This window comes from Apostichopus japonicus, chromosome 12 (assembly GCF_037975245.1).
Source record: "Apostichopus japonicus isolate 1M-3 chromosome 12, ASM3797524v1, whole genome shotgun sequence".
NCBI classification, from domain to species: Eukaryota; Metazoa; Echinodermata; class Holothuroidea; order Aspidochirotida; family Stichopodidae; genus Apostichopus; species Apostichopus japonicus.
This window is the reverse complement of record NC_092572.1, coordinates 17,734,353-17,753,255: the sequence shown is the minus strand read 5'-3', so window position 1 is coordinate 17,753,255 and position 18,903 is coordinate 17,734,353. Positions and strand designations below refer to the sequence as shown.

The following is an 18,903-nucleotide window of genomic DNA, read 5'->3' as shown; positions in this document are numbered from 1 at the left end:
AACTGTCTGAGTATCTTTTAACTACATTGTGTATTACCATAGCAAAACAGCTTATATTTACTGCTGATATACGCCTACGGGAATATACCTATCTCGGAGTCCGTCTTCATAATTTGGTGTAACTCGGGCTCAAATGCCAAGGAACTCCAGTCCCGGGTGTGCTTGGCCAGACTAAAATCCTTAACATATTTAGATACTTATTTAGAAATGTATTATTATGCAGCTAGTATCGGCTTATGTAAGTGTAATTTCTTTTGAATATCCACACTCTAATAGAGTTAAGTAAGAACAAACTGGTGAAGTATACTGGGTGCCATGAAAGAGTAGGGAAAATGCCTTGAGGGGCACTTCTTATAACACGTGACATTCCTGAATGAAGCTTTTAGAATCGTACATAAAAGAGTTTTCATTTGTATTGGTTTTCCATTGAATCTTTATGGGATAAAAGCTGTGGCTTATCCTACATATTAGCTATAGGAAGGGGGCCGCCATGCAACCGTAAAAATAATATCACAAACTATTGATAAACTACTTCTCGTCTGGACTTCACTCAAAAATATGTCGAACTCAGTTACTTGTCTCGCTATAACTGAAAGGACAGCTCATAGATATAATTATTTTTAACTAATGAAAGAAGAACGTTTACAACAGCATCCTGGTGAAATTTGTATGTAATTCCTACATTGAGCACGGCTTGAAACTTCAAAGTTATGCTTTATATGATCTCTTCCTCAATGATTACGAACGAATACTATTAGTCATCACGGTACCATTGCGATCTGCAGATAGACATTGGAACTGATCAAGCGTGGGTGGTGAAATCCGTTCTAACAATGACAAGTTAACGTTGGAAAAGTCGAGAAAAATAAGGTCATTTTCTAATTACCTTTCTGTTAGCTATAAACTGTTACAGTTAATACGTTTCGACCATATGGGTAATCAGTAAAAAGTGCAATTATTCGTGACCATTGTGATAATTTTTTCGTCATCTTGAATAAAAACTTCTGCGGCAATAGAGTATGTCCCCTGTTATACAAGTAAAAAGAAGGAAAGAAAGAAAAGAAGAACATGAAACGGCCAACAATCTAACATAGAACTTGAAATATGCAGGAAGACGTTTGGTAAGAACGATTTTGACCAAATGACCTTATTGTTAATAGCACTGATCTCCCTAGCTCTTTCCACGATCCCCAATTAACTGTGAATTACTGGGGTATGTATATATCCAGTCAGAGACCACACTGTCCCACGCAACCATATACCATGCAATGATCCCCATATAGCGGTGAACTACTGGGGTATATATATTTATTTATATTTATACTACAGTTTCAATTCTTTTATATAAATATACATAAATGCATATACCCCTGGGGTTGGGGTTGCGGGGGGGGGGGTGGTATGATGGCTAAATTTGGCCGGCCTAATTTGCCTATATGTCATCACCTAGCACGTTAGTTACAGATAAAATAAATTTTACGTACCCTTGGAAGGTAAGTTAAGTTAAACAATTTCTCGAAGTGAATATGATCTGTAAAGCGGAATAAATGGTCAATATTATTTTCAAGTATACTGTCTAGTTATATTCAATATGTATGAAGACTACTATTCCCAGTATTGAAACTGTTGACCTTATTTCAGGGTCGTGCAACGTTATGGTTTTTAAAAGCAAACAGATTCACACTGAGTTTTGTACCACAGTAAATACTGGATCATGCTGATAAATATGATAAATCCGTAGCATGCGCTATTAGGTTTACAGTAAGAACTGAGGATATGTGTAATCCAAACAAATGCATCAAACTAGAGGATTTGATGGGGTTACACGTATCCCCAGTTCTTTCTGTAATCATATGCAACTGATTTATAACACGATCCAAATTTTACACAGGTACAAAACTTGAATATTTACAGTAGTTACTGTGTTTTCTGTTTGTATCGTGTGAATAGCAGAAAAGGAAATTGTGCACTTTCCTGCCAAGTTTTAACTTATCGTTGGATATATTGCGGCTGCGAACCTCCAAAATGTGTATTATGTAAGTTCAAGATTGGAATATTTTCTATTACATAATTTCATAAGAAATTCCTTCGTTTCTCTGCAGATGTTATCAACATTGCAAAAACAAACTTGTTCACAATGTTCTGAACAGTTACGTGAAGTTAATTGGTCAGCGCAATATTTACCTCCTTTCTTAGCAGGGCACCAATCATGTCTCCTGGCCAAATCACATACTGTCCTGTCCAGTTTGAAAGTTAGTTCACTGCCTTGCAATGTAGCATTTGCAGATACCCGAATTGACCATACGTCCTTTGCTGCAAATGTACCCAAAACATTATTTGAATGTTAGTAATAATTACTTATCGTATTACCTGCCCGACTACTACTGGTCGGATTAAACAAACTTGCAAATTTAAATAAATGGGAGAAAGAATCAACTGATACAGATAATGATGAGATAATGATCAATTTTATGTATACTTACGGAGCACCACATTGATAACGATATTGATGAGACTTTCTACTTTTGGTGGATTTGGTGTAAATGATAAGTTGAAGTGGTCCATCCAAGGACCTAGGAAAAAGAGAGTAAACAAATCAGAAAGTGCGGAGTCAGCCTTGGTTTATCATAAATATAACCTTTCGTTTCGACATCCATACACTGCCCGAATTCTCAACTAGACCGTCGTGCCTTAGTTTGCGGAACGCGGTGAACACCGGTGGACTTACAACTGACCTCGGAACACTGATCGACGTATAAGAGCAATCACAACGACTGTTCCGCTGTTAACGAACGGAGCTCATTTAGGTCACATGTTCATTTGTCAAACCACTAATGGGTTATATTTGTTGAAACTGGGCGGTTTTCAGTCGTCGCAGACTGTACGACTGCACCCGACCCGATCCGACCAGATCCGATTTTTCGTGAAAAATGTATAACCGTTGTAACCAATGGCTATATTTGTAAAACGTGTATAGTTTTAGTTGTGAACCCGTACACACGGCACGGCTACCAGTCTCGACGAAAACGCTATATAGGCTATTCAATGTTCCAGACTGAAGCCGATACGACATAAAACTGACCAAAGTCATGATCAGTTATAGTCTTAAACACACACGCACAATGCACGACTATATATCCACGATTTTCCTCGTAACTACAGTCGAGTTGTGTTGGGTCGTCTTCAGTCCTGTAGTTTTGCAGCTGGATTTAGTTGGTGAACCGCCGCACACTCCCGGCGTGATGCGAATTTCGACCAAAAAGACAAAGAAATGCCATGGCCTATAACAAATGTATAACCATCTACCGGAGAGTTGATAGCAACTTGAACTTGAGCGTTTTCTTTAGACCTCGTACGCTATTGAATCAAATATGGTGTATTCGTACTCGCACGCAGAGCCTACTCTATAGTGTAGTTCATACTATACCTCATATGGCTTGTAACTATTTATGGTATAGCTCATAGTACTCATAGTAAAGTTCATGTATATAGCTCATAGTACTCATAGTACATCTCGTAGGGCTTGTAAATACTCATCTAATAGTATATCTTATATTATCGCTCATAGGGATAGTTGGTCTACTCATAGTATATCTTATAGTATTGATAGTATAGCTCATAGTATAGCTCATATATAGCTCATCGTATAGCTGATAGGGCTTGTTGGTCTACTCTCGGAATATCTTATAGTTTTCATAGTAAAGCTCATTGTATAATTCATGTATAGCTCAAAGTACTCATAGTATAACTCATAATACTCATAGTAGAGCTCTTCGGGCTTGTAACTTCTCATAGTATAGCTCATAATACTCATAGTGTAGCTCATATGGCTTGAAACTGTTCATAGTAAAGCTCATAGGACTCATAATATAACTCATAATACTCATAGTATAGCTCACAGGGCTTGTAACTTCTCAAAGTATAGCTTATAATACTCATATTGTATAGCTCATATGGCTTGTAACAATTCATAGTATAACTCTTAGTACTCATAATATAACTCATAATACTCATAGTATAGCTCACAGGGCTGGTAACTGCTCATAATATAGCTCATAGTACTCATAGTGTAGCTCATAGGGCTTGTAACTATTCATAGTATAGCTCATAGTACTCATAATATAACTCATAATATTCATAGTACAGCTCATCGGGCTTGTAACTTCTCATAGTATAGCTCATAGGGCTAGTAGCTCCTCATAATATAACTCATAGTACTCATAGTGTAGCTCATAGGGCTTGTAGTTATTCATAGTATAGCTCTTAGGGCTTGTAGGTCTTCTCATAGTATAGCTTATGATAGTAATTAACAAGATCTTCTGCATCATTCTGCACTGATAATTAAAGGAACTTCGACAATGAACGGTAAAGGTGTTTATGATTTGAAAAGTAGAGAGAGGAGGCGGTGTCAATTCAACCACTGATTTGGATAGCGGCATGAACCTTTATGGAAGGGCCATGCAGAAGCAAGTCAATGAATGTATAAAGAAGAACGTTTGGGCCTGATGTCGTTGACGGAGACCCCCATTAGGAAGACTAGGAGGGCGAGCGAGGGTGGGTGGTAGGGTCTCTGAAATAGAGCGTTCTCGCAAGGCAGATTAGTGCTACAAATGTGGTCTTTAATTATAAGTCTAATCTCTAACACCCCCACCTTCCGCCCCTTATGTACGTCATTGAGACAAGTTACCTGGAAATCAAATTCTGTTTGACCAAAGTAACTGGTACCTCAAACTAAGTCGTAAACGATGCAACTTGGTTAAACTTACATGTTTGTTTGAATACATACTTTGTTCGTCCATATTAAACCATAGGGTTAAGTACTGGACAATTAAAAGGAGTTGTGCACGGGAAAATTTACCTGACACTATATGGGCTAATATTATATAGATGGCCTAATAATAAGAAGAGAGTGAAATTAGCTTATAACCCTATGCAAAATATAGTGTTACACAACGTTAATCAATGACTTACTAGATATGTGGTACTCGCATGGCATTGGCTGATCTTTAATAGTCGAAGATGTCTCGTGACTGTGTACCCTGTAGAGATGACTAGTTACCGGTGACGCAGGCAAACCATTTGTTATCGGGAACGCCATCAGAAACAGCAAGAGAATGGACATCATTGCTACAATTATTATTGGTCGCAGTATCGAAACTTCAGCAACAATTTACTATTTATTCAAGGCTCGTTGCTAAAACATGAATAACAACTTTAGGTGCTGACATCGAATACAGGTATAGCTAAGTTGAACAAGGAACTTCCGTATTTTACACAGCAGCGTAAGTGTGAAAACAATGGACGAATGGATGAATGACAATGGGCGAATGCATAATGATGTCATCACGGAGGTTCCTTCTTGCAATCGGGTCGTCAATATTCGTTATTGACTTAAAACTTGACAACTTTAAACTTCCTCTTCCCCCCCCCAAAAAAATGGTGCCTTTACTTTGAAAGTTCCTCTTTTTTACCAAAATAACGCGGGCTTTATGGTGTGACAAACGCTGGGTTTTCCTGTCAAACGTTGCACTCTTTCTAGCAAACGCAATTGTTGTGGGAAATTGGTAACTTCCGAACCCGCTCGGCCAAAGTACATTTCTGCCCGTATCGCAACTCTGTCTCTCTTTCTGCTATATATTATTTCTTTCACTCTTCAAATTGCTGAAATTAAATTCAGCTTTTGCAAAACTCATTTCCACTACAGAAATTAAATATTGTAGTAATTAATAAAAGACAAAAACATATAAAAAGATGCACATGTGACTGAATTTATATTAAATCTCTCAGGTGGATAACATTATACTTAGCTGTTATTGGAAGTTAAGATTCTTGACATTGATTTCTAACTCAAAGATCAAGAATAATGGTTGGGTGTGTTTTTCCTGTAACCTATCTGAATTATAACTTACATAAGTGTAGTATTATGGGGAAGAAGACGTGCAAGTCTCGTTAATGTTGAGATAGTTACTAAATTAATAATATGCTATGTAGAAACACGTTTTCAGATTTTGTTGTCTTTTAGTTTCCTTAATCACTTTTCTGTTTTATAACGGTATGATATCTATAATTGTTTCTTTTTGAAAATAAAATAGAGCTCGAAACGAATGAAAATAGTCGAATAGTGCCATGGTATTGAATTCAGTGGCTTGGACGGAAAGGGGGTTGGACGTAAGGGATGGGGTTGCCATGCTCTCATCTACAATCGTCAATCGTGGGAGATTTCTATTTTTAGACTAGGGAGAATGAGACCACTGCTTCCGGTGTACGACCCCAGGCCTACTTTTCGGACTCACACCAGGTATTAATTAGAACAAAATTGTGTTTATAATATATAGACTTAATTTGTAGTTTAAATATGACTCAGAATTCACGATTGAATGTCTACACTTCTTTCGTTTACTGTGGGATAAGTCACAAACCCCTCTACATGGGAGTCAGATTCAACGACCATAGGGAGGCACCCATCCTTTATAAGATCCTTCAGTCCCATATTTACATCAGTCAGGGGAAATTTTGAATTTAGCCCTCCACTTGTGACAAGATGGTATCTTGAGAGCACACACGACATACTTTCATTCTTGAATTGGCAAGAGTTCCAATACGATTCTAAAGGTGTTGTGGTACCTCGAACATATATGTTAGTATTGAAAATGTTATCACTTTGTTAATAAGTTGATCACCGTTTCAACAACTCCTTTTTAAATTTTTTATTTCATCTCGTTTATCGGAAGAATGACAAAACATAACAGCATTTGTTTTCATATTCTTCTATGAGTGTTAGCTCAGTGGTTAACGTCGGTGACTTTCAATCATAAGGTCCCTGGTTTGAATCATTCCAAGATTAATGTTTAGTTTAGTTTAGTGAAGAAAAGGATCAGGAGGGACACTCAAGTCCCCATCAAGGACCCAATAGAAGAGGGGGAAAATTGAAGACACAAACACTCAGACCCAAGACGCGATTCCTGCTTGCAAGAGGATCTTAAATACATACATACATACACCCTTACACATATACATACATATTTGGGTTACGTTTGTTTACGTTAAGTAATGAAACGGGGGAGAGACGAGAAGAGAGAAGGTTAAACGGAGTTAGTAAATCTGGAAACTTAATTTTGTTTATTGATTCAAAACTGTCTGAGTATCTCTTAACAACATTTTGTATTACCTTAGCAAAACAGCTTTTATTTACTGCTGATATACGCCTATGGAATATACTTATTTTGGAGTTCGTCTTCATAACTTTGGTGTAACTCGGGCTCAAATGCAAAGGAACTCCGGACCCGGGTGTGTGCTGCAGACTCTACTAAATCCTGTTATTTTTAGATATTTATTTAGAAACGTGTTTATATGCAGCTATTACTGGCTTATGTAAGTGTCATTTTCTCTGAGACCCACACTCAAATAGAGTGACACAAGGACAATCTGTTGGGCATATTGGGAACCATGAACGGGTAAGGAAAATGCATTTAGGGACATTTCTTAAAACATAGTTTTCTTTTCGTGACCTTCTTTAAAGAAGCTTTTAGAATCGTACATACGAGAGGCTGCAGTTGTATTGGTTATTCAGTGCATGTCTGTGGGATAAAAACTGTGAAATATCCGACATATTAGCTACCAAGTGTGGGCCACTAAGTAATCGTGCAAATAATCTCACCCTATGATAAACTACTTCTCTTCTGGACTTCACTCAAAAAGATGTCGAACTCAGTTACTTGTATCGCTATAATTAAAAGGACAGCTAAAAGATATAATTATTTCTAACTAATGAAAGGAGAACGTTTACTACAGCAATCTGGTGAAATTTGTATGTAATTCCTACATTGAGCACGGCTTGAAACTTCAAAGTTATGCTTTATAAGATCTATTCCTCGATGATAACGAACGAATACTATTATTCATCATGGTACCATTGCGATCTGCAGGCAGAGATTGGAACTGGTCAAGTAAGCGGAACGCGATGTGACCGACATAATAGCCAGGCTCTGTTTATTTTGGGCATGGGTGGTGAAATCCGTTGTAACAATGACTAGCTAACGTTGAAAAAGTTGAGAAAAATAAGGTCATTTTCTAATTACCTTTCTGTTAGCTATACACTGTTACAGTTAATACGTTTCGATCATATGGGTCATCAGTAAAGAGTGCAATTATTCATGACCAATGTTAAAATTTTTTCGTCGTCTTGAATAAAAAGTTCTCCGGCAACAGAGTATGTCCCCTGTTATATAAGTAAAAAGAAGGAAAGAAAGAAAACAAGAACATGAAACGGCCAACAATCTAACATAGAACTTGAAATGTGCAGGAACACGTTTGGTAAGAACGATTTTGACCAAATGACCTTATTGTTAATAGCACTGATCTCCCTAGCTCTTTCCACGATCCCTAATTAACTGTGAACTACTGGGGTATGTATATATCCAGTCAGACACCACACTGTCCCACGCAATTGTAAACCATGCAATGATCCCTATATAGCGGTGAACTACTGGGGTATATATATATATTTATTCATATTTATACTACAGTTTCAAATCTTTTATATAAATATACATAAATGTATATACACTTAGGAAGGGGGGGGTGGGGTGGTATGGTGGCTAAATTTGCCTGGCCTACTATGCCTGTATGGCATCACCTAACACGTTATAGTTACAGATAAAATACATTTTACTTACCCTTGGAAGGTAAGTACAGTTAAACAATTTCTCGATGTGAATGTGATCTGTAAAGCGGAATAAATGGTCAATATTATTTTCAAGTATACTGTCTAGTTATATTCAATATGTATGAAGACTACTATTCCCAGTACTGAAACTGTTGACCTTATTTCAGGGTCGTGCAACGTTATGGTTTTTAAAAGCAAACAGATTCACACTGAGTTTTGTACCACAGTAAATACTGGATCATGCTGATAAATATGATAAATCCGTAGCATGCGCTATTAGGTTTACAGTAAGAACTGAGGATATGTGTAATCCAAACAAATGCATCAAACTAGAGGATTTGATGGGGTTACACGTATCCCCAGTTCTTTCTGTAATCATATGCAACTGATTTATAACACGATCCAAATTTTACTCTGGTACAAAACTTGAATATTTACAGTAGTTACTGTGTTTTCTGTTTGTATCGTGTGAATAGCAGAAAAGAAAATTGTGCAGTTTCCTGCCAAGTTTGAACTTATCGTTGGATATATTGCGGCTGAGAACCTCCAAAATGTGTATTATGTAAGTTCAAGATTGGAATATTTTGTATTACATAATTTCATAAGAAATTCCCTTCGTTTCTCTGCAGATGTTATCAACATTGCAACAACAAACTTGTTCACAACTTCTTTAAAAGTTACGTGAAGTTAATTGGTCAGCGCAATATTTACCTCCTTTCTTAGCAGGGCACCAATCATGTCTCCTGGCCAAATCACATACTGTCCTGTCCAGTTTGAAAGTTAGTTCACTGCCTTGCAATGTAGCATTTAAAGATACCCGGGTTGACCATACGTCCTTTGCTGCAAATGTACCCAAAACATTATTTGAATGTTAGTAATAATTACTTATCGTATTACCTGCCCGACTACCACTGGTCGGATTAAACAAACTTGCAAATTTAAATAAATGGGAGAAAGAATCAACTGATACAGATAATGATGAGATAATGATCAATTTTATGTATACTTACGGAGCACCACATTGATAACGAGTTTGATGAGACTTTCTACTTTTGGTGGATTTGGTGTAAATGATAAGTTGAAGTGGTCCATCCAAGGACCTAGGAAAAAGAGAGTACACAAATCAGAAAGTGCGGAGTCAGCCTTGGTTTATCATAAATATAACCTTTCGACATCCATACACTGCCCGAATTCTCAACTTGACCGTCGTGCCTTAGTTTGCGGAACGCGGTGAACACCGGTGGACTTACAACTGACCTCGGAACACTGATCGACGTATAAGAGCAATCACAACGACTGTTCCGCTGTTAACGAACGGAGCTCATTTAGGTCACATTTTCATTTGTTAAACCACTGATGGGTTATATTTGTTGAAACTGGGCGGTTTTCAGTCCGTCGCAGACTGTACGACTGTACCCGACCCGATCCGACCAGATCCGATTTTTCGTGAAAAGTGTATAACCATTGTAACCAATGGCTATATTTGTAAAACGTGTATAGTTTTAGTTGTGAACCCGTACACACGGCACGGCTACCAGTCTCGACGAAAACGCTATATAGGCTATTCAGTGTTCCAGACTGAAGCCGATACGAAATAAAACTGACCAAAGTCATGATCAGTTATAGTCTTAAACACACACGCACAATGCACGACTATATATCCACGATTTTCCTCGTAACTACCGTCGAGTTGTGTCGTGTCGTCTTCACTCCTCTAGTTTTGCAGCTGGATTTAGTTGGTGAACCGCCGCACACCGCCGTCGTGATGCGAATTACGACCAGAAAGACAAAGAAATGCCATGGCCTAACAAATGTATAACCATCTACCGGAGAGTTGATAGCAACTTGAACTTGAGCGTTTTATTTTAGACCTCGTACGCTATCGAATCAAATATGGTGTATTCGTACTCACACGCAGACCCTACTCTATAGTGTAGTTTATACTATACCTCATATGGCTTGTAACTATTCATAGTATAGCTCATAGTACTCATAGTAAAGTTCATGTATATAGCTCATGGTACTCATAGTACATCTCGTAGAGCTTGTAAATACTCATCTAATAGTATATCTTATATTATCGCTCATAGGGATAGTTGGTCTACTCATAGTATATCTTATAGTATTGATAGTATAGTTCATAGTATAGCTCATATATAGCTCATAGTATAACTGATAGGGCTTGTTGGTCTACTCTCGGAATATCTTATAGTATTCATAGTGAAGCTCCTTGTAGAGCACATGTATAGCTCAAAGTACCAATAATATATACGATAATAATATATACGATACTCATAGTACAGCTCATAGGGCTGGTAAATGCTCCTAATATAGCTCAGAGTACTCAAAGTGTTGCTCATATGGCTTGTAGCTCTTCATACTATAGCTCAAAGAAATCATAATATAACTCGTAATACTCATAGTACAGCTCATCGGGCTTGTAACTGCTCATAATATAGCTCATAGTACTCATAGTGTAGCTCATAGGACTTGTAGCTCTTCATACTATAGCTCAAAGAAATCATAATATAACTCGTAATACTCATAGTACAGCTCATCGGGCTTGTAACTGCTCATAATATAACTCATAGTACTCATAGTGTAGCTCATATGGTTTGCAACTAATCATAGTACAGCTCATAGTACTCATAATATAACTCATAATACTCATAGTGTAGCTTACAGGGCTTGTAACTGCTCATAATATAGCTCATAGTACTCATAGTGTAGCTCATAGGAATTGTAGCTATTCATAGTATAGCTCATAGCACTCATAATATAACTCATAATACTCATAGTATAGCTCATCGGGCTTGTAACCTCTCATAGTATAGCTCATAGTACTCATATTGTAGCTCATAGGGCTTGTAACTATTCATAGTATAGCTCATAGTACTCATAATATAACTCATCATACTCATAGTATTGCTCATCGGGCTTGTAACTTCTCATAGTATAGCTCAAAATACTCATAGTATAGCTCATAGGTCTAGTAGCTCCTCGTAATATAACTCATAGTACTCATAGTGTAGCTCATAGAGCTTGTAGTTATTCAAAGCATAGCTCTAAGGGATTGTAGGTCTTCTCGTAGTATAGCTTATGATAGTAATTAACAAGATCTTCTATTTCGAAGAAGGTACCATTCTGCACTGATAATTAAAGGAACGACAATGAACGGTGAAGGTGTTTATGATTTGAAAAGTAGAGAGAGGAGGCGGTGTCAATGCAACCACTGATTTGGAAAGCGGCATGAACCTTTATGGAAGGGCCATGCAGAAGCAAGTCAATGAATGTATAAAGAAGAACGTTCGGGCCTGATGTCGTTGACGGCGACCCCCATTAGGAAGACTAGGAGGGTGAGCGAGGGGTGGGTGGTAGGGTCTCTGAAATAGCGCGTTCTCGCGAGGCATATTAGTGCTACAAATGTGGTCTTTAATTATAAGTCTAATCTCTATCACCCCCACCTTTCGCCCCTTATGTACGTCATTGAGACGAGTTACCTGAAAATCAAATTCTGTTTGACCAAAGTTACTGGTACCCCAAACTAAGTCGTAAACGATGCAACTTGGTGATACTTACATGTTTGTTTGAATACATACTTTGTTCGTCCATATTAAACCATACGGTTAAGTACTGGACATTTAAAAGGAGTTGTACCCACGGGAAAATTAACCTGATACTAGATGCCTAATAATAAGAAGAGAACGAAATTAGTTTACAACCCTATGCAAATTATAGCGTAAAGCTTGTTTAACAGCGTGCATTAAAGACTTACCAGAAATGTGGTACTCGCATGTCATTGGCTGATCTTTAATAGTCGAAGATGTCTCGTGACTGTGTACCCCGTAGACATGACTAATTACCGGTGACGCAGGCAAACCATTTGTTATCGGAAACGCCATCAGAAACAGCAAGAGAATGGACATCATTGCTACAATTGTTATAGGTCGCAGTATTGAAACTTCAGCAACAATTTACTAATGAAGACGACAGTAAATATGTTCGATTGCTAATAGCAGTTGTTCAAGGCTCGTTGGTAAAACATGAATAACAACTTTAGGTGCTGACATCGAATACAGTTACTAGTAAAATAGAACTAGGAACTTCCGTATTTTACACAGCAGCGTAAGTGTGAAAACAATGGACGAATGGATGAATGACAATGGACGAATGGATGAATGACAATGGTAGAATGCATAATGATGTCATCACGGAGGTTCCCTCTTGCAATCGGGTCGTCAATATTCGTTATTGACCTAAAACTTGACAGCTTTAAACTTCCTCTTCCCCCCCCCCCCCAAAAAATGGTGCTTTATTTTGAAAGTTCCTCTTTTTATACTAAAACAACGGGGGCCTTATGTTGTGACAAACGCTCGGTTTACCTGTCAAACTCTTTCTAGCAAACGCAATTGTTGTGGGAAATTGGTAACTTCCGAACCCGCTCGGCCAAAGTACATTTCTGCCCGTATCGCAACTCTCTCTCTATCTGCTATATATTATTTCTTTCACTCTTCAAATTGCTGACAATATTTTATTCAGCTTTTGCAAAACTCATTTCCACTACAGAAGTTAAATATTGTAGTACTTAATCAAAGACTAAAACATATAAAAAGAAGCACATGTGACTGAATTTATATTAAATATCTCAGGTGGATAACATTTGTCTTAGCTGTTATTGGGAGTTATAATTCTTGACATTGATTTCTAACGCAAAGATCAAGAATGATGGTCGGGTGTGTGTTTCCTGTAACCTACCTGAATTATAACTTACATAGGCGACTCATTATGGGGAAGAAGACGTGTAAGTCTCGTTAATGTTGAGATAGTTACTAAATTAATAATATGCTATGTAGAAACATGTTTTCAGATTTTGTTGTCTTTTAGTTTCCTTAATCACTTTTCTGTTTTATAACGGTATGATATCTATAATTGTTTCTTTTGAAAATGAAATCGAGCTCGAATCGAATGAAATTAGTCGAATAGTGCCATGGTATTGAATTCAGTGGCTTACAAGGAAAGGGGGTTGGAGGTAAGGGATGGGGTTGCCATGCTTTCATCTACAATCGTCAATCGTGGGAGATTTCTATTTTTAGACTAGGGAGAATGAGACCACTGCTTCCGGTATACGACCCCAGGCCTACTTTTCGGACTCACACAAGGTTTAATTAGAACAATATTGTGTTTATAATATAAAGACTTAATTTTTAGTTTAAATATGATTCAGAATTCACGATTGAATGTCTACACTTCTTTTGTTTACTGTGGGATAAGTCACAAACCCCTCTTCATGGGAGTCAGATTCAACGACCATAGGGAGGCACCCATCCTTGATAAGATCCTTCAGTCCCATATTGATATCAGTCAGGGGAAATTTTGAATTTAGCCCTCCACTTGTGACAAGATGGTATCTTGAGAGCACACACGACACACTTTCATTCTTGAATTGGCAAGAGTTCCAATACGATTCTAAAGGTGTTGTGGTACCTCGAACATATATGTAAGTATTGAAAATGTTATCACTTTGTTAATAAGTTGATCACAGGTTCAACAAATCTTTCTAATTTTTTTATTTCATCTCGTTTATCGAACGAATGACAAAACATAACAGCATTTGTCTTCATATTCTTCTAGGAGTGTTAGCTCAGTGGTTATCGCCGGTGCCTTCCAATCATAAAGGTCCTGGTTCGAGTCACTCCAAAATTAATGTTTAGTTTGGTTTAGTTTAGTTGAAAAGGGATCATGAGGGACACTCAAGTCTCCATCAAGGACCCTATAGGAGAGAGAAAAAAACTGAAGACACAAACACTCAGACCCGATTACAATGCTCAAAGTGCTTCTCCAAGGCATTCTTAAACCCATTGACATTACTTGCAAGTACAGCTTTCTCATGCAAACCGTTCCACTCATTCACAAACCTATTAGAAAAAAAGTAATGCCGAATAATAATCCTACTTTGTGACTTTTGGAGTTTAAGACAGTGACCTCTGGTACAACTACTGTTAGGCAAACATAAAAAGTCGGTAAAGAATAAATTGTCAAAACCATACAGAATCTTGAAAACCTGAATCAAGTCCCCAGGTAACCTCCTAAGCTCCAGTGCGGTGAGATTCAACAGTTGTAACCGCCTATAATAAGGAACACTGTTTAAGGAACGATTGTATGTCGTCCAGTGACAGAGTTGTTGACAATTGAGAATTCATCAGTCATAATCGTGGACGTTAAATATGAATGTAAGAGACTGACTTCGGTCAGCTTGCGGCTTCGATAAGCCAATGAGGCTTCTTCGAGAGTTCCTGCTTGCAGGAGGATCCTATATATACATACATACATACACACACATACATACATACATACATACATATGTGGGTTACGTTTGTTTACGTTAAGTCATAAAACGGGCGAGAGATGAGAAGAGAGAAGGTTAAACGGAGTTAATAAATCTGGAAACTTACTTTTGTTTATTGAATGAAAACTGTCTGAGTATCTCTTAAATACATTGTTTATAACCTTAGCAAAACAGCTTATATTTATTGCTGATTTACGCCTACGGGAATATACCTATCTCGGAGTCCGTCTTCATAGATTGGTGTAACTCGGGTTCGATTGGCAAGGAACTCCAGACCCGGGTGTGCTTGGCCCGACTAAAATCCTTAACATATTTAGATACTTATTTGGAAACGTATTAATATGCAGCTAGTACTGGCTTATGTAGGTGTAATTTCTTTTGGATATCAACACTCCAAAAGAGTTAAATAAGAACAAACTGGTGGGTATACTGGGTGCCATGAAAGAGTAAGGAAAATGCTTTGAGGGGCACTTCTTATAACATGTGACATTCCTGAATGAAGCTTTTAGAATCGTACATAGAAGAGTTTGCATTTGTATTGGTTATCCATTGCATCTTTATGGGATAAAAGCTGTGGCTTATCCTACATATTAGCTATCGGAAGGGGCCGCCATGCAACTTAAAAAATGATCACACGCTATTGATAAACTACTTTCCTTCTGGACTTCACTCAACAATATGTCGAACTCAGTTACTTGTCTCGCAATAATTAAATGGACAGCTCATAGATATAATTATTTTAACTAATGAAAGAAGAACGTTTACTACAGCATCCTGGTGAAATTTGTATGTAATTCCTAAATTGAGCACGGCTTAAAACTTCGAAGTTATGCTTGATAAGATTTCTTCCTCGATAATAACGAACGAATACTATTATTCATCACGGTACCATTGCGATCTACAGTCAGAGATTGGAACTGGTCAAGTAAGCGGAACGCGATGTGACCGACATAATAGCCAAGCTCTGTTTATTTCGGGCATGGGTGGTGAAATCCGTTCTCACAATGACAAGCTAACGTTGGAAAGACTTAAAGTTGAATAAAATAAGGTCATTTTCTAATTATTTTTTTTTAGCTATACACTGTTACAGTTAGTACGTATCAAACATATGGGTAATCAGTATAAAGTGCAATTATTCACAACAATTGTTACAAATTTTTCGTCATCTTGAATAAAAACTTCTATGGCACCAGAGTATATCCCCTGTTATAGAAAGAAAAAGAAGGGAAAAAGAAGGCAAGAACATGAAACGGCCAACAATCTAACATAGAACTTCTAATATGCAGGAACACGTTTGGTAGGAACGATTTTGACCTTATTGTTAATAGCCCTGATCTCCCCAGCTCTTACCACGACCCTCAAATATAACTGTGAATCACTGGGGTATGTATAATGTCCAGTCAGAGACCAAACAAAACAAACTTCTTGTTTAACCAAGAGAATGTGAAGTAAACAATGATACTAATAACAGCCGTGCATTCATATTGATATGAATCCCAATTTTGAAGTAGAATAATTATACTTTGGAGAAACACATAAAACAACCAGTTAGTGTGCTTTTATAACACCAGGGACCGAGGCAGGGAAAGAGAGACTACGTGTAGTGAAACGTTTAATGGTGCAATAGGCATGCAGAAGGTTTGCATAAAACACGTAGTCCAGCGTAATAACTATATATGTCATAACAGTATCATAGAAAAGATAGTTGAAACCGTCAAGATATAAATAACATACATATACATATATATATATATATATAAATAAATATATATATATATATATATATATATATATATATATATATATATATATATATATATATATATATATAAATATTTATTTATATTTATACTACAGTTTCCATTCTACTATATTAATATACGTATATGTATATACAATTAGGAAGGGGGGGGGGTGGCCTAATTTGCCTATATGGCATCACCTAGCACGTTAGTTACAGATCAAATAAATTTCACTTACCTTTGGTAGGTAAGTTAAGTTGTACAATTTCTCGAAGTGAACATGATCTGTAAAGCGGGATAAATGGTCCATATTATTTTTAAGTATAGTGCCTAGTTATATTCAATATGTATGAAGACTATACTATTCCCAGTATTGAAACTGTTGACCTTAATTCAGGGTCGTGCAACGTTATGGTTTCCAAAAGCACAACCGATTCATATTGAGATTATAGTAACTACTATAAATCTTAAAGTTTTGTACCACAGTAAATACTGGATCATGCTGATAAATATGATATATCCGTAGCATGCGCTATTAGGTTTACAGTAAGAACCGAGGATATGTGTAATCAACAAATGCATCAAACTAGAGGATTTGTTGGGGTTACATGTATCCTCAGTTCTTACTGTAATCCTAAAAGTATATGTAACTGATTTATAACACGATCTTAATTTTACACAGGTACACAACTTTAATATTTACTGTAACTGTAGTTACTGTGGTTTCTGTGTGTATCGGGTGCATAGCAGTAAAGAAAATTGTGCAGTTTCCTGCCAAGTTTGAACTTATCGTTGGTTATATTGCGGCTGAAAACCTCCGAAATGTGTATTCTGACATATACTTATATCCAAAGTGACGCAAGAGATATTGGTGATATCAAGCCAAACAATAAGCCGAATATATGTTGGTAAAAAGACATATACAATTTATTCACTAGAGCCTGTTTCAGATGAACACACCAGTAGTACAAGATGTGAAGCCGTTGTTGCGGTCATCTCAACTTTGGAATAATTTCTATTACATAATTTCATAATAAATTCCCTTTGTTTCTCTGCAAATGTTATCAACATTGCAAAAAAAAAAAAAAAAAACTTGTTCACAACGTTCTTAAAAGTTACGTGCCGTTAATTGGTCAGTGCAATACTTACCTCCTTTCTTAGCAGGGCACCAATCGTGTCTACGTTCAAAATCACATACTGTCTTGTCCACTTTGAAAGTTAGTTCACTGCCTTGCATTGTAGCATTTAAAGATTCCCGGATTGACCATACGTCCTTTGCTGCAGATGTACCCAAAACAGAAAGAGAAAATTCTTGTCTTATTTGAATGGTAGTAATAATTACTTATCGTATTGCCCGTGCGACTATCTGATACCACTGGTCGGATTAAACAAACTCGCAAATTTAAATAAATGGGAGAATGAATCAACTGATATAAAAATCGGCTTAATTTTGACCAAACTGCTGAGTCTGTGTTCGAGTAGAACTAATGCACCATGCAGTAAAGTAGAATATCTGGAAAAAGTGACGAATCGTACATCTCCAGTTCATTCTGGATTGTTGTGTATTAAGAGGTGGCCGGCGGGCAGGGAGGGGGTCATGATCAATTTTATGTATACTTACGGTAAACCATATTGATAACAAGTTTGACGAGACCTCCTAATTTTGGTGGATTTGGTGTCAATGAAAAGTTGAAGTTTTCCATCCAAGGACCTAGGAAAAAGAGAGTAAACAAATCAGAAAGTGCGGAGTCAGCCTTGGTTTATCATAAATATAACCTTTCGCCATCAATACACTGCCCAACTCCCAACCTGAATTCCCGACCCGAATTCCTGACCCGAACTCCCGACCCGAATTCACAATCCGATCCGACCCGACCGTTTATTCGTGCAAAATCTCTAACCGTGATAACTAACGGCTATATTTGTAAATGTTTATAGTTTTAGTTGTGAACCCGTACACACGGCACGGCTACCAGTCTCAAAGAAAACGCTATATAGGCTATTAAGTGTTCCAGACTGAAGCCGATACGAAATAAAACTGACCAAAGTCATGATCAGTTATAGTCTTAAACAAACACGCACAATGCCGGACTCATATCATATCTACGATTCTCCACGTAACTATACAGTCCAGTTGTGTTGGGTCGTGT

General features: G+C 37.3%; 2 protein-coding genes across 7 annotated transcripts in view; both read right to left on the bottom strand.

The window, feature by feature from the left end:
• The window catches only part of LOC139977898 (uncharacterized), a 34,209-nt gene continuing 15,306 nt past the window's right edge, over window positions 1-18,903 (bottom strand). For 4 of the 6 annotated variants that reach the window (XR_011796733.1, XM_071987619.1, XM_071987618.1 and 1 more), the window contains 4 exons: window positions 18,375-18,464; window positions 17,903-18,031; window positions 16,992-17,038; window positions 15,092-16,214 (listed from right to left, as the gene is read on the bottom strand). Coding sequence is in view for 5 of the 6 variants with exons in the window: in XM_071987619.1 (XP_071843720.1) it covers window positions 16,128-16,214; window positions 16,992-17,038; window positions 17,903-18,031; window positions 18,375-18,464 (353 nt within the window). In the remaining variant the exon portion in view is untranslated. Of the gene's footprint in view, window positions 1,027-1,484; window positions 1,532-2,184; window positions 2,314-2,483; window positions 2,574-4,971; window positions 5,248-15,091; window positions 16,215-16,991; window positions 17,039-17,902; window positions 18,032-18,374; window positions 18,465-18,903 lie in introns of those variants that run through there. The other 2 variants (XM_071987614.1, XM_071987617.1) reach the window with 2 other exon arrangements.
• Window positions 7,076-12,760, bottom strand: LOC139977899 (uncharacterized). The gene is made up of 5 exons (XM_071987622.1): window positions 12,441-12,760; window positions 9,676-9,765; window positions 9,377-9,505; window positions 8,676-8,722; window positions 7,076-8,218 (listed from the first exon to the last, which is right to left on the bottom strand). The coding sequence occupies exons 1-5, from the start codon at window positions 12,592-12,594 to the stop codon at window positions 8,132-8,134; spliced, it is 507 nt and encodes a 168-aa protein (XP_071843723.1). The 5' UTR covers window positions 12,595-12,760; the 3' UTR covers window positions 7,076-8,131.

Bases quoted from the DNA above. Each gene is read 5' to 3' on its own strand.
- LOC139977899 (XM_071987622.1), bottom strand. From the start codon at position 12,594: ATGATGTCCATTCTCTTGCTGTTTCTGATGGCGTTTCCGATAACAAAT. The intron at 9,506-9,675 runs GTAAGTATACAT...GTACATTTGCAG, and splicing joins CGTTATCAATGTGGTGCTCC to CAAAGGACGTATGGTCAACC. The intron at 8,723-9,376 runs GTAAATATTGCG...TCCGCTTTACAG, and splicing joins GTGCCCTGCTAAGAAAGGAG to ATCACATTCACATCGAGAAA.